General features: G+C 37.3%; 1 protein-coding gene across 2 annotated transcripts in view; it reads right to left on the reverse strand.

Annotated features, from left to right (window-relative positions):
• Positions 1-522: 522 nt before the first annotated feature.
• Positions 523-26,613, reverse strand: part of BBOX1 (gamma-butyrobetaine hydroxylase 1) — a 77,604-nt gene continuing 51,513 nt past the window's right edge. For both annotated transcript variants that reach the window (XM_027115151.1, XM_027115150.1), the window contains exons 5-8: positions 25,739-25,844; positions 20,554-20,750; positions 2,765-2,931; positions 523-1,033 (exon numbers count right to left, since the gene is read on the reverse strand). In XM_027115151.1, coding sequence (XP_026970952.1) covers positions 873-1,033; positions 2,765-2,931; positions 20,554-20,750; positions 25,739-25,844 — 631 coding nt within the window. In that variant the 3' untranslated portion in view covers positions 523-872. The remainder of the gene's footprint in view (positions 1,034-2,764; positions 2,932-20,553; positions 20,751-25,738; positions 25,845-26,613) is intronic.

Here is a 26,613-nt window from a genome sequence, read left to right on the forward strand (position 1 = left end):
CAGAGTGGAACTTTCATGGCTGGTGGTGACACCTGTGTTCCATCACTGGAAGCAAGGCAGTGGCCATATAAGAAGCCAAGACCAGCAAGTCAAGCTGTCCAGAGGTTAACAAACATCATGTCCACTTATGAGTGTTGCATGCATCTTGGTTCTACCTTTTCTAGTTATTAGTTGAAGGCAAGGAGTGAGGAGAACTGATCCACGGACAGGGGTAAGCTATGCTGGCAGTCCTTGGGAGTATTTCTTTGGGGCAAGAGCAACTTGGCGGGGGGTGGAACTAGATTTTCTTTTCATTTGGCATATTCTTGGGTTTGGTATCATAATTTAGGTATTAAAAGAAATGCTGAGATCACCAAGTTGGTGAGGTCTGGAAATTGGGGTCACGTAATTCTGTAATAAGAGTAAACAAAAGAGATCTTTGAAAATATGAAGCCTCTTTCCAAGCATGCTAAAGACAGTCATATGTAGTCATGAAAAATGAGACCCTCCAGGCAACAGAGCAGAAACATATTTTGAGACAAGTTTATTTGAAACACAACCTTTATTTGAAACAAAAGTTTTATTTAGAAGAAGCCTTACTTGAAGAAAGACTTTGATACAAAACTATTTGAAGGTATTCTGGATACTCTCACAGATGTGCAAAAGAAATTAGATCATACATGCAATTGGACAGAAGAGATGCTTTATTATTTGAAAAAGAGAGAGCATGGCTACAACATCTAAAAAGTTGGCAGTGTATATGACTACAAAGAAAAGAGAACTCTTGTGTTAAAGAAATTAATATGTTACTGACATGGCTCATGGCCTGTGAAGACAAATAACCTTGCCATATCTTATAAAATACACTCACTGGAATCTTATCGACAGGAGATTCAGTTTCTATTCCGGACACTCTGCCTTAAGATACGAAGCCTTGACATGACCACATCCCAGTCGGCATAAGCTCCTTCTAGATGGCGGGATATCTCAGTTCCTGCTTCATAGCTCCGTCGGCCATGAAGTAAGCGCCAGTTATCAAAGGTAATCACATCACCTAGACAAAAGATTTTGTTCAATATGAATATAATTCTATGTGTAAATGATTTTCTGAGCTAGAAAACGTAAACTGCAAAACAGCATTGCTACTTGGTTCACATCAAGACGCAATATGTTTATTTCTTTACATGAAACTGCGCATTTGCTTTTTCATACAAATCAGGCCCACTGAATGGAGACTGCTTTAGACCTTTTGACATTTGAACTACATAGCTTGGGGGGCCCTTGTAGACACTTTTATAATTCTTACTTAAAGTATTATCTCTGTATAAAACCTTTGAATTGTTCTTCCTAATGGTTACTTATCTCTTACTCAGAAGTGTTTTTTTTAAATTGAAGTATAGTTGATTTATAATATTGTGTTAATTTCTGCTGTACAGCAAAGTGATTCAGTTATATATACATTCTTTTTTATATTCTTTTCCATTATGGTTTATTACAGGATATTGAATATAATTCCCCGTGATATATAGTAGGACCTTGTTGTTCATCCATTCTATATATAATAGCTTTCATCTGCTAACCCCAAATGTCCAGTCCATCCCTTTCCCCAACCTTCTCCCCATTGACAACCACAAGGCTGTTCTCTATGTCTGTGAGTCTGTTTCATTTGTGTCATAGTTTAGATTCCACATATAAGTGGTATCATATGGTATTTGTTTTTCTCCTCCTGACTTAAGAAGTATTTATTTCTACTTTAACAGCTTCAAACAATTATAAGGGTAGTGACATTCTTGGTTTGTCTTTCATGTTCCTAGTATTTTATGTACATAATTTCTATGCCTCATAAAAATCTTGAAAGGAGAGTATTATCTCCTATTTTCATACATGAGAAAACTGAAGCTCTGAGCAGTTGAGGCACTTGCCAGGAGATACACTGCCATTGAATGGTGAAGGTTGAATTCCAACTCCTATTTTGGGGGTACTTTTCTCCCACGGTATTTCCATTTTACATGTTGCTGCTCTTAAACTCAACTTGGTGTTGACTTCATAGCAGCGGACTTATGGAGATTTCTAGTAGTACCTTATTATACCAAAGATCAGTTCAAAAAATAATCACACACGTAAAGTATCTTCCACTTGGCCCAATCAGTAGGAGGGAGAAATTATGCTTTTTATTTTAAATATCAAAAGCCTCAAGTTTGATGTCACTTTATTGAGTAGAGATGGTCCAGACAAACCATAGTGCTTTCTGCTCCTTTATCCAAGTGGCTGGAATACTTCAAGTACTACTTTATTTCAGGTAGCACCATGTTTGCCAGATCAGATAAGCGTAATGAGTAAATCCTACTCATGTACTTTAGAGTGAGACTCATGGAGATAATTTTATTTATTTACCAAGATAGGAAAATTAAGTACAGGTTTCAGTTTATATTGATTGGCTATCAAAATAGAAAATATAAGTCATCAGTCTTCATATCAGACATGAGATTTTATTTGGTCTGTAGCTTGTCTTTCAATATTTATTCTTTAGGTTAGAGGTTATTAAATTTTGGTGTGCTTAAGGATTACCTAGGGACTTATGAGTATTTTAAAGTCTGGAGAGTCAATTTAGAGGAAGGGTAGGGGCCAGGAGTCTGCTATTTAAGCAAGCTGGCTGCTCACCAAGACTCTGTTGTTAGTGTTCCACATGCCATGTTTGAGAAACACTGCTCTAGATATTGTGCTAAATGGTTAAGGTTGAAGAAAATCCATTCTTTCAGTTGTCTGAGAAAATGTGTTCACTGACCTGGATTCATCTTGAAAGTAAACTTGAATTCTTTACAATTCATGAGGTCAACAAACTCCTTCAGAGCAGCATAAAAAGGCTGAACTCTTTCAACAGGTACATCAAATATTGTGTCTCTAGTTGCATTATTGAAGTTGATGCGAACCACTTGGCCTTTATCGTCTAATCTATTTTTCAAAGAGAAAAAGTTAAAATATAGAAGTCATGAAATATCTATTTACATTTGTAAGGGTCATTTCATCTTGGAAGATATTTCTGAAATACAATATTAAAGAATCCAAACACATGTACAGAAGATATTAAGGTTATCTGTGGTACAATGTACTCATTTGTTTTTTTCACATATTCATTTAGCAAGAATTTTTTGAAATCTTACTACATAAGTTCCAGAATTGATTCATTTAGCAAGAATTTTTTGAAATCTTACTACATAAGAATTTAGCAAGAATTTTAGCAAGAATTTAGCAAGAATTTTTTGAAATCTTACTACATAAGTTCCAGAATTGATTCAAATTAATTTAAAATAAATGTTTCTGAGAAATTCCAGTTAAAATTTGTTTAGGAAAATAAATTCATTCTTTATTCTTTAAAACAGTAGCTTTTACATATTAAAATATTTTTATATTACAGTTCATAGGTCAATCACTTTATATGTTTCATCTATGGAAGTTTTAAATATGATTTTACTGGAACAATATTGGGAAGAAAAAATTTTTTTTTTTTTTTTGTATGCGGGCCTCTCACTGTTGTGGCCTCTCCCGTTGCGGAGCACAGGCTCTGGACGCGCAGGCTCAGCGGCCATGGCTCACGGGCCCAGCCGCTCCGCGGCACGTGGGATCTTCCCGGACCGCGGCACGAACCCATGTCCCCTGCACTGGCAGGCGGACTCTCAACCACTGCGCCACCAGGGGAGCCCCAAAAAATTGTTTTTTAAAAATTGGAAATACTCTGTTCTATTTCAATCCCTAGTTTATAGATGGGGAAACTGAGGCACAGAGAAAGAAGAGTCTAGCCTGAGGCACATTCTTTGGATCTTTCCATCTATACTATGTATCTTAGTGTATAGGCTTCTAGAAGACTGATACTGAATGTCATTTAACGTTGTATTCCCAGCAATTAACATAGATCCTGGATATAACAGGCAGTTATTAAATATCTGTTGCATATGTAACTTTGTATATATTTTTTCAGTACCTTTAGAGAGTACCAAGGTCTTTTTAGTACCTTGGGAGAGCCTAATATTGTGATCTCTATATTCTTTCTTAGAATATTGATCATGACAATGTAACATAATACTGTTTTCAATGTAACAAATGATAACATTATTTCTAAATTTAAGTTTGCTGGTTATAATTAGGAAGGCATGACCATTTAGACACAGAGACAAAAGGAAGAGACAAATTTTTTTTTAAGCTTATTCGGAAGGTGAACTTTTCTCCAGTTCTAAAACATCAGCCAACTTTACCTTTTCTTTAGGTACAGGAGTGATGGATAAAAACTGAAGGTGGGCAAGGATGGTGACAAAGTGCCAAGAATTACTCCTGGGCCAGCTTAGGAGGTGGTAATGTGAACCAACAGCTGACTGATGGGTCAAACCGAACAGACTGTCACATGTTCCAGGGGTTGGTGACACTGATTTGGGGTCTAGATTACACTTAGCTGGCTGCTCACACAGAGTGAACCATTATCAACAAGCTAGGTTATGGGAGGAAGGATGCAATGGCCTGTGGTATACAAAGTATGGCTATCTGGGCCCCTGTGCTTTGTACCTCAGATTAATAGTCAATCCTCTGAGCCAATGGCAAATGTAATGATAAACTCTAAGAAACAGTGACTAGCAGCAACTCTTTGCTTATTGAACAGTGACTGAAAACTACCTATTGAACCATATAGGGAAAGAATGTAAGAAAGGAACAGGTTTTCAAAAAAGGCTCTTAGAAATTGAATTTATATATATTGATAAAATACAAATATGACTGAATAGGCAGTGAAGGGCCCTCCCCTGTTGCCCCATCTTCTCCACATAGATAAAGGATGCTCTCTGGCCTGCAGGTTGTGGCTTTATGAACAAAGAATCAAGGAAGAGGACAGTCAGCAGAAGAGACTGTGGACCTCTGGGTTTGAGGGGTACAAAGGACAGTGCTTGGCCTTTCAATTGCCCCATTAGTGTTCATACTGCTGGTTTCAGACCCCTTTCACAGTTTCTGAGGGCATTTTGCCTTTTCATCTTATCTTTAAAATTCTAGCCTGACTGCTCCTGACCCACATTCCCTCCTCTCCCCCTGCATTATTTTCTGTACATATACCAATGACACCCTTTGTGTCATCCTCCATGATACTGACAAGTATGTCACATCTTTGAAACTTCTTGGGGTCTTCCATCCCAGCCACTCTGGTGATGTTTTTTTTTTTTTTTTTTTCCACTAACACCGTAATTCTTGCATGGGAATGGTTATGCTAGTTATGAGCTCTCTCTTTTGGAGTCCATGTATGTATCCTCACATATCTTTGAAAGGAACTTCGTGATTCATTAATCTCATGAAATCAGGATTGTGTGTCCCATGGTACATTGTATTAAGTTTTCATTTCCCAGAGTTCACACATGTGGGCAAAAAGAAGCAATTTCTCTGTGTGTGTACGTGTGTGTAACACAGCCTCTGTCTCTTTTCACCTGGTATCTACTTTCTATATGAGAAAATAAGAAACAAATTTGTTATTTAGCATTCTCAGTAATGACCTGAGGAGAAATAGAAAGTAAATTTAGTTATGAGGTCTAGAGAAGATGTTATCCTGAGGGTTGAAGAATGTTAGAGGAGATGAGTGGCTGGCATCTTGAAGATCAACCTAAAATGCAAAATTGAATCTTAGTAAGCAGGATATTCTGTGTGCAAAAACAGAATGAAAGGAAGGTCTTGATGCAGGATTATATGCTGAGGAAGGGTAAAAAGCCCCCAAAGATGAGGAATAACCAGCTATGTATTAGCTATGCATAAAGGACAAGCATTTAAACAGAAACAAGCAACATGATGACTGCAAATTAGTAAAAGCAAAACATCATCAGTGATGCCAATAAAAGAACCCAAGGGAAAGACTGTAGAATCATCTCCTACAATCCAGGTGGATGCTGTGGACACGCCTCGTTAGTTAAAATATTATTTCTCATTGAGAGAGGTGATGTGAATTTGTTGTGAGAATATCACTATGGTCTTGCCCACCACATCACATTTTATGCAAGAAAAATTTATTTCAGACTTTAAAAGCATCTCAAATCTTGCAAATGGATTATGTTCCCTCCTTGCTTTGGTCTTTAGAAACTCAGAGCTGAAATTAAAATCTATCACCAGTAAATGTGTTGGATTATGAAAATTATGGCTAGCTAAAATTTATTCTGCCCTTTCTGATCCAGACACTTTGACAGGGCTGTCTGTATATTATCTCTTAATTCCCACTACAATTATTATGTGGTAAGTATTAATATCACTTTTTTTTTTTTTTACTGAGAATTACTCCTTTTCGTGGCTTAGCAAGAATAAGTCACTTGACCAACAACTCACAGATAACAAGAGGAGTTGTGTTCATGTGACTGAATTTGTAACCAGTAGGATGCAACACTATAGCTTAATCTCACTATTATTTTCATCCTAGTTACTTTGTTTTTTATTGTACTGCATGATACTTAACTTTCTCAGCAGCCTCCAAGATCTTTTTGTATTAGATAGGACATAAGCATCTCAAAAGACTTAAAAGATTTAACCACCAGGAAAATTAACCCAAACACTCAGGGGACCGAGGCCCTTGATTAACTGAAAACTCTCTTTGTTTCATCTCCTGTTGTTAAAAATACATTTTAAGTGAATTAATGTTAACCACTTGATATTCTTTATGGATATCCCTGAGACCTTGATAACGGCCAAATTCTAGAATGTTATTGCAAAAAATAACAAAAGCAAATTATGATGATAGATATTGTTAATCTCACTCAAGGAGACCTTCAAGATGGGGGAAGAGTAAGACGTGGAGATCACCTTCCTCCACACAGATACATCAGAAATACATCTATACGTGGAACAACTCCTACAGAACACCTACTGAATGCTGGCAGAAGACCTCAGACCTCCCAAAAGGCAAGAAACTCCCCACGTACCTGGGTAGGGCAAAAGAAAAAAGGAAGAACAGAGACAAAAGAATAGGGACGTGCACCAGTGGGAGGGAGCCGTGAAGGAGGAAAGGTTTCCACACACTAGGAAGCCCCTTCCCGGGTGGAGACTGCGGGTGGCGGAGGGGGAAAGCTTTGGAGCCGCGGAGGAGAGCATAGCAACGGGTGCGGAGGGCAAAGCCGAGAGATTCCCGTACAGAGGATCAGGGCCAACCGGCACTCACCAGCCGGAGAGGCTTGTCTGCTCACCCGCCAGGGCGGGTGGGGTTGGAAGCTGAGGCTCGGGCTTCTGTCGGAGCGCAGGGAGAGGACTGGGGTTGGCGGCGTGAACACAGCCTGCAGGGGGTTAGTGCACCACGGCTAGCCAGGAGGGAGTCCGGGGAAAAGACTGGACCTGCCTAAGAGGGAAGAGACTTTTTCTTTCCTCTTTGTTTCCTGGTGCGCGAGGAGAGGGGATTCAGAGCGCTGCTTAAAGGAGCTCCAGAGACGGGCGCGAGCCGCGGCTAAAAGCATGGACCCCAGAGACGGGCATGAGACGCTAAGGCTGCTGCTGCCACCAACAAGAAGCCTGTGTGTGAGCACAGGTCACTATCCACAACGCCCATCCCGGGAGCCTGTGCAGCCCACCACTGCCAGGGTCCCGTGATCCAGGGACAGCTTCCCCGGGAGAACACACGGCGCGCCTCAGGCTGGTGCAACGTCACTCTGGCCTCTGCCGCCGCAGACTCGCCCAGCACTCCGTGCCCCTCCCTCCCTCCGGCCTGAGTGAGCCAGAGCCCCTGAATCAGCAGCTCCTTTAACCCCGTCCTATCTGAGCAAAGAACAGACGCCCTCAGGCGACCTATACGCAGAGGCGGGTCCAACTCCAAAGCTGAACCCCGGGAGCTGTGCGAACAAAGAAGAGAAAGGGAAATCTCTGCCATCAGCCTCAGGAGCAGCGGATTAAATCTCCACAATCAACTTGCTGTACCCTGCATCTGTGGAATACCTGAATACACAACGAATCATCCCAAATTGAGGCAGTGGACTGTGGGAGCAACAATATATATATATTTTTTTCCTTTTTCTCTTTTCGTGAGTGTGTATGTGTATGCTTCTGTGTGTGATTTTGTCTTATAGCTTTGATTTGACCATTTGTCCTAGGCTTCTGTCTGTCCATTTTTTTTTTTAGCATAGTTTTTAGCACTTGTTATCATTGGTATATTTGTTTTTTCATTTGGTTGCTCTCTTCTTTCCTTCTTTTTTTTTCTTTTTTATTACTTTTTAATTATTTTATTTTTAATAATTATTTTATTTTATTTATTTTATTCCAATCTTTCTTTCTTTTTTTCTTCCTTTTCTTCTGAGCCGAGAAGGTGGGAGAGCTGAGGTCAGGACATTGGTCCACTAGAGACCTCCTGGCTCCACGTAATATCAAATGGTGAAAGCTCTCCCAGAGATCTCCATCTCAACACTAAGACCCAGCTCCACTCAACAAACAGCAAGCTACAGTGCTGAATATCCTATGCCAAAAAAATAGAAAGACAGGAACACAACCTCACCCATTAGCAGTGAGGCTGCCTAAAATCATAATAAGGTCACAGACACCCCAAAACACACCACTGGATGTGGACTTGCCCACCAGAAAGACAAATCCAGCCTCAACCACCAGAACACAGGCACTAGTCCCTTCCACCAGGAAGCCTACAGAACCTACTGAGCCAACCTTAGCCACTGGGGGCAGACACCACAAACAACAGGAGCTATGAACCTGCAGCCTGCAAAAAGGAGACCACAAACACAGTAAGTTAAGCAAAATGAGAAGACAAAGAAACACACAACAGATGAAGGAGCAAGGTAAAAAGCCACCAGACCAAACAAATGAAGAGGAAATAGGCAGTCTACCTGAAAAAGAATTCAGAGTATTGATAATAAAGATGATCCAAAATCTTGGAAATAGAATGGAGAAAATACAAAAAACGTTTAACAAGGACCTAGAAGAACTAAAGAGCAAACAAACAATGATGAACAACACAATAAATGAAATTAAAAATTCTCTAGAAGGAAAGAGTAGCAGAATAACTGAGGCAGAAAAACGGATGACTGACCTGGAAGATAAAATAGGGGAAATAACTACTGCAGAGCAGAATAAAGACAAAAGAATAAAAAAATTGAGAACAGTCTCAGAGACCTCTGGGACAACATTAAACTCGCCAACATTCGAATTATAGGGGTCCCAGAAGAAGAAGAGAAAAAGAAAAGGATTGAGAAAATATTTGAAGAGATTATAGTTGAAAATTACCCTAATATGGGAAGGGAAATAGTTAAGTCTGGAAATCACAGAGAGTCAAATAAAGGATAAATCCAAGCAGAAACACACCAAGACACATATTAATCAAACTATCAAAAATTAAATACAAAGAAAAAATACTAGAAGCAGCAAGGGTAAAACAACAAATAACCTACAAGGGAATCCCCATCAGGTTAACAGCTGATCCTTCAGCAGAAACTCTGCAAGCCTGAAGGGAGTGGCAGGACATATTTAAAGTGATGAAAGGGAAAACCTACAACAAAGGTTACTCCACCTGGCAAGGATCTCATTCAGATTTGACAGAGAAATTAATACATTTACAGACAAGCAAAAGCTAAGAGAATTCAGCACCACCAAACCAGCTTTACAACAAATGCTAAAGGAACTTCTCTAGGAAGGAAACACAAGAGAAGGAAAAGACCTACAATAACAAACACAAAACAATTAAGAAAATGGTACTAGGAACATACATATTGATAATTACCTTAAATGTAAATGGATTAAATGCTGCAACCAAAAGACATAGACTGGCTGAATGGATACAAAAACAAGGCCTCTATATATGCTGTCTATAGGAGACCCACTTCAGACCTAGGGACACATACAGACTGAAAGTGAGGGGATGAAAAAAGATATTCCATGCAAATGGAAATCAAAAGAAAGCTGGAGTAGCAATTCTCATATCAGACAAAATAGACTTTAAAATAAAGACTATTGCAAGAGACAAAGAAGGACACTACATAATGATCAAGGGATCAATCCAAGAAGAAGATATAACAATTGTAAATATTTATGCACCCAATACAGGAGCACCTCAATATATAAGGCAAATGCTAATAGCCACAAAAGGGGAAATTGACAGTAACAGAATCATAGTAGGGGACTTTAACACCCCACATTTACAAATGGACAGATCATCTAAAATGAAAATAAATAAGGAAACCAGCTTTAAATGATGCATTAAACAAGATGCACTTAATTGACATTTATAAGACATTCCATCCCAAAATAACAGCATACACTTTCTTTTCAAGTGCTCAAGGACCATTCTCCAGGATAGATCATAACTTGGGTCACAAATCAAGCCTTGGTAAATTTAAGAAAATTGAAATCATATCAAGTATCATTTCCGACCACAATGCTATGAGACTAGATATCAATTACAGGAAAAAAATCTGTAAAATATACAAACACATGGAGACTAAACAATACACTACTAAATAACCAAGAGATCACTGAAGAAATCAAAGAGGAAATCAAAGAATACCTAGAAACAAATGACAATGAAAACATGATGACCCAAAACCCATGGGATGCAGCAAAAGCAGTTGTAAGAGGGAAGTTTATAGCAATACAATCCTACCACAAGAAACAAGAAACATCTCAAATTAACAACCTAACCTTACATCTAAAGCAATTAGAGAAAGAAGAACAAAAAACCCCCCAAAGTTAGCAGAAGGAAAGAAATCATAAAAATCAGATTGGAAAGAAATGAAAAAGAAATGAAGAAAACAGTAGCAAAGTTCGATAAAGCTAAAAGCTGGTTATTTGAGAAGATAAACAAAATTGATAAACCATTAGGCAGACTCATCAAGAAAAAAAGGGAGAAGACTCAAATCAATAGAATTAGAAATGAAAAAGGAGAAGTAATAACTGACACTGCAGAAATACAAAGGATCATGAGAGATTAGTACAAGCAATTGTATGCCAGTAAAATGGACAGCCTGGAAGAAATGGACAAATTCTTAGAAAAGCACAACTTTCAGGGACTGAACCAGGAAGAAATAGAAAATATAAACAAACCAATCACAAGCAGTGAAATTGAGACTGTGATTAAAAATCTTCCAACACACAAAGCCAAGGACCAGATGGCTTCACAGGCGAACGCTATCAAACATTTAGAGACGAACTAACACCTATTCTTCTCAAACTCTTCCAAAATATAGCAGAGGGAGGAACACTCCCACACTCATTCTATGAGGCCACCATCACCCTGATACCAACACCAGACAAGAATGTCACAAAGAAAGAAAACTACAGGCCAATATCACTGATGAACATAGATGCAAAACTCCTCAACAAAATACTCGCAAACAGAATCCAACAGCACATTAAAAGGATCATACACCATGATCAAGTGGGGTTTATCCCAGGAATGCAAGGATTCTTCAATATATGCAAATCAATCAATGTGATAAACCATATTAACAAACTGAAGGAGAAAAACCATATGATCATCTCAATAGAGGGAGAAAAATCTTTTGACAAAATTCAATACCCATTTATGATAAAACCCCTCCAGCAAGTAGGCATAGAAGAACTTACCTCAACATAATAAAGGCCATATATGACAAACTCACAGCCAACATCATTCTCAATGGTGAAAAACTGAAACCATTTCCACTAAGATCAGGAACAAGACAAGGTTGCCCACTCTCACCGTTATTATTCAACATAGGTTTGGAAGTTTTAGTGACAGCAATCAGAGAAGAAAAAGAAATAAAAGGAATCTAAACTGGAAAAGAAGAAGTAAAGTTGTCACTGTTTGTTTGCAGATGACATGATACCATACATAGAAAATCCTAAAGATGGTACCAGAAAACTAGTAGAGGTAATCAATGAATTTGGAAAAGTAGCAGGATGCAAAATTAATGCACAGAAATCTCTTGCATTCCTATACACTAATGATGAAAAATCTGAAAGAGAAATTAAGAAAACACTCCCATTTACCATTGCAACCAAAAGAATAAAATAACTGGAATAAACCTACCTAAGGAGACAAAAGACCTGTATGCAGAAAACTATAAGACACTGATGAAAGAAATTAAAGATGGTACAAACAGATGGAGAGATATACCATATTCTTGGATTGGAAGAATCAAAGTTGTGAAAATGACTATACTACCCAAAGCAATCTACAGATTCAATACAATCCCTATCAAACTACCAATGGCATTTGTCACAGAACTAGAACAAAAAATTTCACAATTTGTATGGAAACACAAAAGACCCTGAATAGACAAAGCAATATTGAAAAAGAAAAACAGAGCTGGAGGAATCAGGCTCCCTGACTTCAGACTATAGTACAAAGCTACAGTCATCATGACAGTATGGTACTGGCACAAAAACAGAAATATAGATCAATGGAACAGGATAGAAAGCCCAGAGATAAACCCATGTACATATGGTCACCTTATTTTTGATAAAGCAGGCAAGAATATACAATGGAGAAAAGACAGCCTCTTTAATAAGTGGTGCTGGGAAAACTGGACAGCCACATGTAAAAGAAATTAGAACATTCCCTACACCGTACAGAAAAATACACTCAAAATGGATGAAAGACCTAAATTTAAGGCTAGATACTGTAAAACTGTTAGAGGAAAACATAGGCAGAACACTCTATGACATAAATCACAGCAAGATCCTTTTGGAACCACCTCCTAGAGAAATGGGAATGAAAACAAAAATAAACAAATGGGACCTAATGAAACTTCAAAGCTTTTGCACAGCAAAGGAAACCATAAAGAAGATGAAAAGACAGCCGTCAGAATGGGAGAAAATATTTGCAAATGAAGCAACTGACAAAGGATTAATCTCCAAGATATGCAAGAAGCTCAGGCAGCTCAATATCGAAAAACAAAACAACCCAATCCACAAATGGGTGGAAGACCTAAATAGACTTTTCTCCAAAGAAGATATACGGATTGCCCACAAACATATGAGAGGATGCTCAACATCACAAATCATTAGAGAAATGCAAATCAAAACTACAGTGAGGTATCACCTCACACCAGTTAGAATGGCCATCATCAAAAAATCTACAAACAATAAACGCTGGAGCAGGTGTGGAGAAAAGGGAACCCTCTTGCACTGTTGATGGGAATGTAAATTGATATAGCCACTATGGAGAACAGTATGAAGGTTCCTTAGAAAACTAAAACTAGAACTACCATACGACCCAGCAATCCCACTACTGGGCATATACCCTGAGAAAACCATAATTCAAAAAGAGTCATGTACCACAATGTTCATTGCAGTTCTATTTACAATAGCCAGGACATGGAAGCAACCTAAGTGTCCACTGACAGATGAATGGATAAAGAAGATGTGGCCATATATACAATGGAATATTAGTCAGCCATAAAAAGAAACAAAATTGACTTATTTGTAGTGAGGTGGATTGACCTAGAGTCTGTCATACAGAGTGAAGTAAGTCAGAAAGAGAAAAACAAACACCATATGCTAACACATATATATGGAATCTAAAAAAAAAAAAAGTTTCTGAGAAACCTAGGGTCAGGACAGGAATAAAGATTCAGACATAGACAATGGACTTGAGGACAGGAGAAGGGGGAAGGGTAAGCTGGGATGAAGTGAGAGAGTGGCACGGACTTATATATACTACCAAATGTAAAATAGATAGCTAGTGGAAAGCAGCTGCATAGTACAGGTAGATAAGCTTGGTGCTTTGTCACCATATAGAGGGGTGGGATAGGGAGGGAGGGAGGGAGACACAAGTGGGAGCGGATACGGGGATATATGTATATGTATAGCTGATTCACTTTGTAATAAAGCAGAAACTAATACACCATTGTAATGCAATTATACTCCAGTAAAGCTGTTAAAAAAAAATCACTCAATAGCTAAGTGTTGTTTTCTTTTCGTTTTTGTTTTTTTGCCTCTGTTCTCTAGCCCTGAAGAGTCTGCACCCATATTGTGTCACAACAAAATGGTAATTTGTCATAGGGTTTTAAGGTAACTTTTTTTTAAATTGTTGTATTTAGCCCATTTATATTTAATGTCATTATTGATAAGGTCATGATTAAATCTACAATCTTACCATTCATTTTCTCTTTTTTTCTTGAATTTTATTATATTTTATTTTTTATAAAGCAGGTTCTTATTAGTTATCCATCTTATACATATTAGTGTATGTATGTCAATCCCAAACCCCAATTCATCCCACCACCACCACCCACCCCCCTGCTTTTCCCTCTTTTTGTCCATACGTTTGTTCTCTACATCTGTGTCTCATTTCTGCATTTCAGACTGGTTCAGCTGTACCATTTATTTAGATTCCACATATATGCTTTAATATATATTTGTTTTTCTCTTTCTGACTTACTTCACTCTGTGCAAAAGCTTTTAAGTTTCATTTGTTCCCATTTGTTTATTTTTGTTTTTATTTCCATTACTCCAGTGGGTGGGTCAGAAAAGAACTTGCTGTGATTTATGTCAAAGAGTGTTCTTCCTATGTTTTCCTCTAAGAGTTTTATAGTGTCTGGTCTTACATTTTGGTCTTTAATCCATTTTGAGCTTATTTTTGTGTATGGTGTTAGGGAGTGTTCCAATTTCATTCTTTTACATGTAGCTGTCCAGTTTTCCCAGCACCACTTATTGAAGAGACTCTCTTTTCTCCATTATATTTCCTTGCTTCCTTTGTCATAGTTTAGTTGAGCATAGGTGCGTGGGTTTATCTCTTGGGTCACTATCCTGTTCCATGGATCCATGTTTCTGTTTTTGTGCCAGTACCATACTGTCTTGATTACTGCAGCTTTGTAGTAAAGTCTGAAGTCAGGGAGTCTGATTCCTCCAGCTCCATTTATTTCCCTAAAAACTGCTTTGGCTATTCCGGTCATCTGTGTCTCCATACAAATTTTAAGATTTTTTGTTTGAATTCTGTAAAAAAATGCCATTGGTAATTTGATAGGGATTGCATTGGATCTGTAGATTGCTTTGGGTAGTATAATCATTTTCACAATATTGTTTTTCCAATCCAAGAACATGGTATATCTCTCCATTGGTTTGTATCATCTTTGATTTCTTTCATCAGTGTCTTATAGTTTTCTGAGTACAGGTCTTTTACCTTAATAGGTAAGTTTATTCCTAGGTATTTTATTCTTTTTTTGCAATGGTGAATGGGATTGTTTCCTTAATTTCTCCCTCTGATCTTTCATTGTTAGTGTATAGGATTGCAAGAGATTTCTGTGCATTAATTTTGTATCCTGCAAATTTACCAAATTCATTGATTAGCTGTAGTGGTTTTCTGGTGGCACCTTTAGGATTATCGATGTGTAGTATCATGTCACCTGCAACAGTGACAGTTTTACTTCTTCTTTTCCAATTTGTATCCTTTATTTCTTTTTTTTCTCTGATTGCCATGGCTAGGACTTCCAAAACTCTGTTGAATAATAGTGACAAGAGTGAACATCCTTGTCTTCTTCCTGATCTAGAGAAATGCTTTCAGTTTTTCACAATTGAGAACGATGTTTGCTGTGGGTTTGTCAAATATGGCCTTTATTATGTTGAGGCAGGTTCCCATGGTTTGCCCACTTTCTGGAGAGTTTTTATCATAAATGGGTGTTGAATTTTGTCAAAAGCTTTTATGGCACCTATTGAGATGATCATATGGTTTTTATTCTTCAAGTTGTTAATATGGTGTATCACATTGATTGATTTGCGTATATTGAAGAATCCTTGCATCCATGGGATAAATTCCACTTGGTCATGGTGTATGATTCTTTTAATGTGTTGTTGGATTCTGTTTGCTAGTATTTTGTTGAGGATTTTTGCATGTATATTTATGAGTGATATTGGTCTGTAATTTTCTTTTTTTGTAGTATCTTTGCCTGGTTTTGGTATCAGGGTGATGGTGGCCTCATAGAATGAATTTGGGAGTGTTCCTTCCTCGGCAATTTTTTGGAAGAGTTTGAGAAGGATTGGTGTTAGCTCTTTTCTAAATGTGTGATAGAATTCTCCTGTGAAGATATCTGGTCTGGGGCTTTTGTTTGTTGGAAGATTTTTAATCACAGTTTCAATTTCATTACTTGTGATTGGTGTGTTCCTATTTTCTCTTTCTTCCTGTTTCAGTCTTGTAAGGTTATACCTTTCTAAGAATTTGTCCAGTTCTTCCAGGTTGTCCATTTTATTGGCATAGAGTTGATTGTAGTAGTCTCTTAGGATGCTTTGTATTTCTGTGGTGTCCGTTGTAACTTCTCCTTTTTCATTCCTAAATTTATTGATTTGAGTCCTCTCCCTCTTTTTTTTTTTTTTTGTGGTACGCGGGCCTCTCACTGCTGTGGCCTCTCCCGTTGTGGAGCACAGGCTCCGGACGTGCAGGCTCAGCGGCCATGGCTCATGGGCCCAGCCGCTCCACGGCATGTGGGATCTTCCCGCACCAGGGCACGAACCTGTGTCCCCTGCATTGGCAGGCGGACTCTCAACCACTGCACCACCAGGGAAGCCCAGTCCTCACCCTCTTTTTCTTGATGAGTCTGGCTAATGTTTTATCAATTTTGTTTATCTTCTCAAAGAACCAGCTTTTAGTTTTATTGATCTTTTCCATTGTTTTCTTTGTTTCTATTTCATTGATTTCTGCTCTTGCTATAAACTTCCCTGTTAGAACTGCTTTTGATGCATCCCAGAGGTTTTGAATCGTCGTATTTTCATTGTCATTTGTCTCTAGGTATTTTTTGATTTTCTCTTTGATTTTTTCACTGGTCTCTTTGTTATTTAGTAACGTGTTGTTTAGCCTCCATGTGTTTGTGTTTTTAACGTTTTTTCCCTGTAATTGATTTCTAATCTCTTAGTGTCATTGTCAGAAAATATGCTTGATATGATGTCAATTTTCTTAAATTTACCGAGGTTTGATTTGTGACCCAAGAAGTGACCCATACTGGAGAATGTGCCATGTGTAATTGTGAAGAAAGTGTAATCTGCTGTTTTTGGATGGAATGTCCCATAAATATCAATTAAATATATCTGTTCTATTGTGTCATTTAAAGCTTGTGTTTCCTTATTAATTTTCTGTCTGGATCATCTGGCCATTGGTGTAAGTGAGGTGTTAAAAGTCCCCCACTATTATTGTGTTACTGTTGATTTCCTCTTTTATAGCTGTTAACATTTGCCTTATGTAGTGAGGTGCTCCTATGTTGGGTGCATATATACTTAGAATTGTTATGTCTTCTTCTTGGATTGATCCATTGACATTATGTAATGTCCTTCTTTGTCTCATGTAACATTCTTTATTTTAAAGTCTATTTTAACTGATATGAGTGTTGCTATTCCAGCTTTCTTTTGATTTCCATTTGCATTGAATATCTTTTTCCACCCCCTCACTTTCAGTGTGTATGTGTCCCTAGGTCTGAAGTGGGTCTCTTGTAGACAGCATATATATGTGTCTTGTTTTGGTATCCATTCAGCTAGCCTGTGTCTTTTGGTTGGAGCATTTAATGCATTCACATTTAAGGTAATTATTGATATCTCTGTTCCTATTACCATTTTCTTAATTGTTTTGTTTTTGTTTTTGTAGGTCCTTTTCTTGTCTTGTGTTTCCCACTTAGAAAAGTTCCTTTAGCATTTGTTGTAGAGCTGGTTTGGTGGTGCTGAATTCTCTTAGCTTTTGCTTGTCTGTAAAGCTTTTGATTTCTCCATCGAATCTGAATGAGTTCCTTGATGGATAGAGTAATGTTTGTTGTACGTTCTTTCCTTTCATCACTTTAAATATATTGTGCCACTCCCTTCTGGCTTGTAGAGTTTCTGCTGAAAAATTAGCTGTTAACCTTATGGGAGTTCCCTTGTATGTTATTTGTCATTTTTCCCTTTTTGCATTTAATAATTTTTCTTTGTCTTTAATTTTTGTCAATTTGTTTACTATGTATCTCAGCGTGTTTCTCCTTGGGTTTTCCTGCCTGGGACTCTGTGCTTACTGGAGTTGGGTGGCTATTTCCTTTCCCATGTTAGGGAAGTTATTGACTACAATCTCTTCAAATATTTTCTCAGGTCCTTTCTCTCTCTGTTCTCCTTCTGAAACCCCTATAATGTGAATGTTGGTGTGTTTAATGTTGTCCCAGAGGTCCCTTATGGTGTCTTCATTTCTTTTCATTCATTTTTTTTTTTTTTTCTGTTTTGCAACAGTGGATTCCATAATTCTGTCTTCCAGGTCACTTATCTGTTGTTCTGCCTCAGTTATTCTGCTATTGATTCCTTCTGGTGTATTTTTCATTGCAGTTATTTTATTGTTCATCTCTGTTTGTTCTTTAATTTTTCTAGGTCTTTGTTCTTTAATTCTTGAAGGTCTTTGTTAAACATTTCTTGCATCTTCTCGATCTTTGCCTCCATTCTTTTTCCGAGGTCCTGGATCATCTTCACTATCATTATTCTGAATTCTTCTTCTGGAAGTTTGCCTATCTCCACTTACTTTAGTTGTTTTTCTGGGGTTTTACCTTGTTCCTTCGTCTGGTACATAATTGTCTGCCTTTTCATTTGGTCTATCTTTCTGTGAATGTGATTTTTGTTTCACAAGCTGCAGGATTGTAGTTCTTCTTGCTTCTGCTGTTTGCCCTCTAAGTTAACTTTTAAACAGTGAAATCTGTCCTGTTAAAACTGGGAATCTCAGGAGCTATTTTATCTTCTTCCCACCTCAATGACCTACCTCTCAGGGTATGTTATTATGAACTAGGATTTATTTTTCACATGTGTCTTTCTCTCACACCATCATTCAATTTGTCATGAAAATATGCTGTTTTGATATGCAAAATATATCCCCAAGCAGACCCTTCTCCATACTGCTGCTATCGCTACCTGGACCACTCATGTTCAAGTTACCCTCATCTCTGACCTCTGGTCGTGTAGGAGCTTCCAAGCTGGTCTTCCTGCTGCTGCCCTTGCTCTTGTACACTATATTCAGCACAGCAGCCATGGTGATCCACTTAAAATGTAAATGACTTTATATAAATATAGATGCCTCTCTTTTGGTCAAAATCTTCCAGCAAGCCCTTTTTTCACTAAGAATTAAAGCTAATGTTATTACAATGACTAGTAAGGCTCTATATAAACTTACCCCCACCTGGCCTCCTTTTGTAATACCATCCCCCCATTGGCCTCATTGCTGTCCCTTGAACACACCCAGCATCTTCTTAGGGTTATCCTAGGAACTTTTCTCTAGCTGCTCATCTTCTGGAAAAACTCCCTCACTTCTTTAAATTTTTGCTGAAATATCACCTACTCAGTAAAGCTTATCCTTGACACACTATTTAATGATACAAATTTTATCCTCCCTAAGTCTTTGGCTCTACAGATTCCCCTATCCTGCCTTACTTTTCCTTTTTTCTTAAGCACTTAAAATATTTTAATATTCATTGCAATTTACTCATATATTTTAAAATTCCTGATTCTCCCCTCCCCTATTAGAAAGTAAGCTACATGAAGGCAGGAATCTTTGTTTTGTCCACTGATGTATCCCAAGCACCAAGAAGAGTGACTGGCTTCAGTAAATATTTGTTGAATGAATAAATGAAGATCATATGTGTATATAATAAAGCTGAGTTAGTATACTGGGGATTTGATTATTTATTAAATGAGTTTATTTTCGTATTATTTGGTTATTTCTCCTAAAAGAAGAATACAAACTCAGTTATAAAATTGGAAAACACCCCAGCATTCATTAACTGAGGTTGGATTAAATAAAACATGTCCTAGAAACACAATGTAGGATAATTCTCATATAAGAGAATAAATGTGTGGTCCTTGTAGATACTTGAAAAATTATTGTGAAATAATGTTAAATGAAAAAAGCACACAAAACATTCTGTGTAGGGAACATAAGAGTTTTTGGCATCAGTCTGGGGAGATGTCACTGTTTCATTCTCAGCCCTTGTAGTTCAGGTGAGCCTGACCTTACTCCAGAGGTGAACATGTGATCCAGGGACAGCCAGTCAAAATTCTCTGACTTCCTAGCCATGGTGATTGCTTCCAGTATCTAGCCATGGTGATTGCTTCCAGTATAGACTTGAACACATGTTGAGCAGCGAATCTACATCTTTGTGTTAGCTATTGGGAAGTAAGTGTTTTCTGTGTGCTGTGATTATCAGCTCTAATAACAATGAAAACTTGGAGCTTCTATTGATTATCTTTGAAAATGAAGCCAACACAGAAGATATGTTGGCTAAGAGGTGAAGGAAAAAAAGAGATCAATATCAGATGATATTTTAAAACTCCTGGACCTACCTAATTTGAGTTATATTTTTTTCACTTCTGAAAGGGTCCTGATTAGCATACAATCACACTGATTATAACTCTGTAGAACTTATATTTTTAAAATGAAGTATACATGAAGTCTTAGTTACTCTTCTTATATTGATTAAGAACAGGGAATTTGATAAAGAATTTTTTTAATGGTGATAGTGTTCTTTTTTCCTCTTTCATTCAAGAACTGGAGTAAACAGTTAATAAAAACTAAAGTTCGTGAGTTAACTGAATTTTTCTGTTGTTTAAGCTTTAGGTTAATGAAGCCTTTGCTGTCAACAGTTTTACTGCTCTGACAAATTTAGAAACAGTACTTACTCTATAATTTTGTGTTTTGATTGTACAGAGAAATCGCAGTAATCCACTCCAATGTCTGTAAAGTCCACAAAGGTGGAGGACAGAATCTGGAATGCCCAAGGATTTTTTTCCTTGAGCTTTTGGCATACGTTAAATCCATCTACAATTTCTGAATCACCCCCAGTGACTGTTTGCTTTATGCAGTGCAGAAGCTGAACCTATGAAAAGAAACAGAGAACTATGTTTTAAAATGGTATGCACTTAACACTTTTGACAGTTTTAAGAAAAGATTCATAAAAGTTACTGAATTAAAATCAGCAAACCTTTTATATCTGTCTCTTTGGTGACAACAGAGAAAGAGGTTAGGGAGAAAAAGTTGCTTGTAATCAATAATTTATAGTTCAAATATTGTTATAGTTGAAGACAAGGGCACAGGCATATAATGTTCATTAGTAAACAAAAGGCACAGATCATAAGAGCAGTGATCTTTTGAGTGGGCACTCTGTGTTGACTTTACAGAGGAGGTGGGATTTAACATGGGCGAAGGAGGATGGATAAAATTTTGGATACATAGAATGGAATGGCAAGAGCTAATCAGGTGACAGTGTTGATGGGTATGCAAAAATGCATACTTCACTGGGTCTCAAAAAGTTTGGCTGTGGTAGAGGGTCACAACTGGGAATAGTAGATCCAGCTGGAAAGGTAATCTAGGATTTCATCAGGAGAGTCTGGAATGTCAGATGAAAGATATTGGACTTTCTTGTGCACAGAGGGGAATTGTTAAAGTCTTTTGAATATGGAAGTAATGTAGTCAAGACTGAGTTGGAAATTATTAGTCTAGTGGTGTTGACAAGAGATACATTTTTTAAGGGGGGGAACTAGTGAGAGAGTAACTACTTGAGAATCTAATGCAGTAGTTCAAGCATAATGATAAGGGAATGAGGAAGGATGTGGCTATGAGGATGAATAAGCCCAAGGTACACTGGGAATGAGAAACCAAAAGGAATGTTAGTTACTTTTACTAAGAGTTAGGGAAAAATGTTTAACATTATTTCATTTTGAAAAACTAAATGTAGTAATATTTTAACAATATTCTTCTGAATGGAGTTGATTTGTTTTCCTCGGTTACATGATTCTTTTTGGTAAGTCAGCATGGGTGGGTGATTTTGAATACTTTTTTTTTTTTTTTTTGCGGTATGCGGGCCTCTCACTGTTGTGGCCTCTCCTGTTGCAGAGCACAGGCTCCGGACGCGCAGGCTCAGCGGCCATGGCTCATGGGCCCAGCCGCTCTGCGGCATGTGGGATCTTCCCAGACCGGGGCACGAACCCGTGTCCCCTGCATCGGCAGGCGGACTCTCAACCACTGCGCCACCAGTGAAGCCCTGAATACCTAAATTTTTAATACCTAAATTTAGACAGTAATTTTTCTGCTTAAAGAAATTAACACTATTCAGCTTAAAGAAACTAATACTATAAACTAAAACTTCCTCTTTACTGAATAAAATAAAAATAAAAGCCAGTGTCTGACAGTTCTTGTAGAAAGGAAGAGGCAAATATGATCAAATACTCAGACTAGGGGGATATCAGTATAAGGGGGGAAAATATCTATTTGGCTTGGTTATCTCCGTAGATGGCTAGGGCAGTGCTGTCCATTAGAACTTTCTGTGTTGATGGAAATGTTCTTCTGTGCTGCCCAATATAGTAGTCCCTAGTCCTATACAACTACTGTGCACTTGAAATGTGGTTAGTGTGACTTAGTTAGCTTAAATTACAATGTAAACAATCATAGATGACTAGTGACTACTATATTGGATAGTGCAGATCTAGAACACAAATTCTGCCTCCTTCCAAGTCCACACAAAATTTCTCAATATTTAAAATTTTATACATACTTGATCTTAAATTATGATGTTATAATGCATATTTATTAATTCCTCACAACAGTCCTTAGAATTCGATAATTTCATCTCCATTATATAGATGAAGAAACTGAGAGTCAGGTGTAAACACTGGCCAGCTGGTAAGAACTCTGCTAATACATGGCAAAGCTAATGTTCAAACCTCAGCCTATTTGCTTCAAAGTCCTCATACAGCAAGTTCCTTTCCTGTAATAGGAGAAGTCCCTTTATAGTACTCTTACTAATTTGGTATTATGTGGTGTGTGTGTTTATGTGTTTTGTAAACTTAAACTTCCATTACAGGTTGATAATACCTTATTTTCTGCTATTAGGAAATAACTGATCTAAATGAATAATGGTTCAGTCCTTAAACTTATGCCATTTTTTTTAAGCTTGAAAAAATATGTGCATAAACTGACCAAGTCATTGTAGAGAATTATCTCATCTCCATGGTAATGAGGGGTGAAACAGCATGATTAAAAAGAAGATGAAATGGAAATATCAAACTCGAGTCTTCCAAACTTCCAAGAAGGCAAAGCAATAGCATAACTTTGTCTTTGGGAGGATCTGAGTGTTCTTTAAATCCTTTTATACTCTGCCATAATGAAGTCACAGAATATTGCAAATACAAATCTTAAAAAAAAAAAGGTCAGCTGATGTCTTTTACATGTGGCAAGGCCAACTAATAATCTTCTTTTGTACATTTACATTTTAATGCCATCTTATGAAAGATAAAGACGATGGAGCCAGACAATACTTTCATCATGAATTCAAAAGGTAAATATACACCTGATGTGTATAAAACCAAATTTGATGTCATGTAAGTCATTCAGAACCAAAAATATTTTCTTTTTAAATGTTACTTTATGGCAGCATGTGACTTTTGGCCCAGACAAAGACAGTGAAGGAAGCAACATCTGTGTTTCATTAAAGATGTCTCCTTATCCTCCCCCACGTGATTGAAATTGATCAAACTGAACTCTCAACAGGTAACTCATTATCCAGATCATTTCATCTGTACTGAAAAGAGCATTGATTTATTTTATTTGTTATAAAAGAGCGCAAACTTTGGTTTAATCCCTGAATAATTCAAAATGGAAATTTAAACAATAGCACAAGCAGGTGGCTACACTTTATTCATTATTTTTACCAGAATCTAGACATTTCAGGAATCATTTTTTATTTAAAAATCTCCTATCAGATCACTTAGATTTGGATATTGCACTTGCTGGTAGAGATTGGTACAATTTTGTGGCATTTTTAAACCTCTTTTTGGAATATTTATTAAGTCTCTATTACATGCAAGGTGCTGGGTTAAGTCTTGAAATTTATGGAAGTATGATTCAATTCCTGTATTTTGAGAGTTTGTAATATATGACAATGTCTATAAATAATCAACATTTTATAGAAATTATGGTAATTAGAAAGTCCAACTCAAGATCCCTATGGTGTGGTGAAAAAACTTGATGGAGGCCTGGTTTCAAGTTCAAGTTCCCTATTAATCAGATGTCACCCTGTGAAAGTATTTAACCATGCTGGGTACCATTTCATCATTTAACATAAAAAGACATGATGTCTCCTGTCTACCTTAAAGGAATTCTAAGAGGCATCAAATAAAGCAATATAAGTAAAAATGCTTTGAAAGAATATAAAATGCAGAAAAAAAAATAAAATGCTATGAAAATGTCAAGCCTTATACTTCAGGGACATTTATGAAGTCTTTTAATTACTTTTCCATAGGCTTTCAATTTTAACCCAGAAACAAACATAAACTCATAAAAAGCAGACAATTTAAAAATTCAAATAGAATCTAGTTTTCTAGTCTAATTTTTAAAACTTTATTCCATTTAACTTCTCCAACCTGTCTTTGGCAGATGAACTGAGCTGATTAGTTTGGCTTTTAACCCTCAGGGTTTTAGAAAATTTCTGGACCACGTTTAAAAGAAATCACATTGTGTGCCTTCCCCTCAATCCCTACCCAAAAAGGTGACTATTGTGGGTCATTTCACTGTCGTCATTTAGTTCAGAGAAATCATGTGGTGTTGTACAATCAGCAAAATAAAATATGTGAAGTCAAATACTAGACTAGCTTAGTTAATACTGATGAGGACAATGGGTAACAAAGGCACAGGGAAAATGTGTCCAGTCAATATGATGAAAAACACAGAAATTTTGATTTTCCCCCATTTCACCTTCATTAGCTAGGGAACTGCCCCAAATTTCCATTTACTGTTGAAGATATAAATTTCTGTGTGGCTATTTCATTTAGTCTCATTTAGCTCTAAAAATAGGAACAAAATATCTTTTCAAAGGTAGTTTCCTGACCATTTATTTCTTGGTTTAACAAAATGATGCTTTTGTAAAAATGTAGCTGGTTTAGTAAAATGGTAATTTTGTAACAATGTAATGGAAGAGGAGGCTTCCAGAAAATCTGGAGGATTTGTGGTTCCATGGTGAACATCTCCCTGCTCAATGAAGTATCTGATAGCTGGGAGAGTAGATGATTTCCACAACCAGACAGGGTTATTCTGCTTCTTGTATTCATACTCCTTTGTAGTACATCTTTGCAGCTTCTCCCATAAAAGGTGGCCTCTATTTCCTCACCCCTTGAATCTGGGCTAAATTCATGACCTGCTTTGACCAATAAAACATGGCAGAGATGACATTCTGCTGATTGAGGGGAGAGGATGACAGATCAAATGGAGCAGGGGCAAGTCATCTCAGCTACCACCTAGGTCAACCAGTCCCTAGCAGACTTAGCAACCACAGAACTACCCAGCTGAACATAGCCCAAATTGTAAAGACATGAGCTAAGTAAATGGCTGTTCTTTTAAGCTGTGAAGTTATGGAGTGGGTTTTTTTTTTGGGGGGGGGGTTTTGCAGCAATAGCTAACTGATATGAATGGTGGCCATGTGACTTTGTGGGAAAAACTCTACATTGTGTTACCTGGTTTTATTTTCTCTTTTAACTCTCTTGGGAATGGTAAATGTTCAAAAAGACCTCAAGATGTACCACTGTGGTAAAACGTCTTGGCAAAGCAACAAATGCCAATAGTTATTTCCAGGGAGAAATGAAGAAATGTTAAAAAAACCCAAAACAAAACAAAAATATGAAAATCTTCTATTCCTTGGGAATATGAGGCTATTCAGGATTTAAATACAGAGATTTTCTGAGTTTGGATTGTGTTTGGAGAAAGATCTACATAAGACAAATTAGCTAGTGAAACATATAATCTTCTAGGCTCAAAATGTAGGAGGATATTAGTCCTTGGCCTGCCTTGTGGAAAATATGTTGAAGCTCACCTTACCCCAGGTGGATGATGGAGGGCTGGATAATCAGTGTGAAAGCTTAGCTTCCCAGTTGTGTAAGCCACATTGTTTGCGTCGATTTTGTCTTGCACTTGCCAAGTGTGTCTGTAAAATACAAGAAACGTGTTTAAACAGGCTGTCACTAGGTCAGAGGAAATGTGTTAGAATGAACTTGAGACATGGGGCAAATGGAAACTTCATTTTATGAAATAATTACCATAATGACTATGAGTCAGGAAAAGAGTCTGACCTTTCTTTGTCCAAAGTAACTGTTTCAGAATCAGCATCTCCTCATTTCTCTTCTCCTCTCCAAAAAAGAGTGCAGAATTTATAAAGAGGTGTATATGGGTGTAGGTTATGTTTTTTAGTAGCTTAATGTAGTTGAAAAAATGATTCATTGAGGCAAAATTTACAGAACATAAAAGGAACCACTTTAAAGTGAACACTTCAGAAGCATTTAGAACATTTACAATGTTGGTAACCAACACCTCTTTCTATCTAGTTTCAAAACACTTCCATCACTCCAAACTAAAACCTCTTACCCATTAAGCAGTTTCTTCCCATTCTGTCCTCTTTCCAGTCTCTGGCAAACAACAATCTGCTTTCTATCTCTATGGATTTACCTCTTTGGGCTATTTAATGTAAATAGAATCATACAATATGTGACTTCTTGTGTCTGGCTTTTTGACTTAACATAATATTTTTGAGATTCATCCATGTTGTAGCATGTATCAGTACTTCATTCTCTTTTATGGTTGAATAATGTCCTATTGTATGGATATACCACAATGTTTCTATCCATTCATCATTTGATGGACATTTGAGCTGTTGCTACTCTTTGGTTATTGTGAATATTGCTGGTTTGAACATGTGA

The sequence above is a fragment of the Aethalodelphis obliquidens genome, unplaced genomic scaffold (assembly GCF_003676395.1).
Source record: "Aethalodelphis obliquidens isolate GAN/ISIS:26980383/991018 unplaced genomic scaffold, ASM367639v1 scaffold14, whole genome shotgun sequence".
Lineage (NCBI taxonomy): Eukaryota > Metazoa > Chordata > Mammalia > Artiodactyla > Delphinidae > Aethalodelphis > Aethalodelphis obliquidens.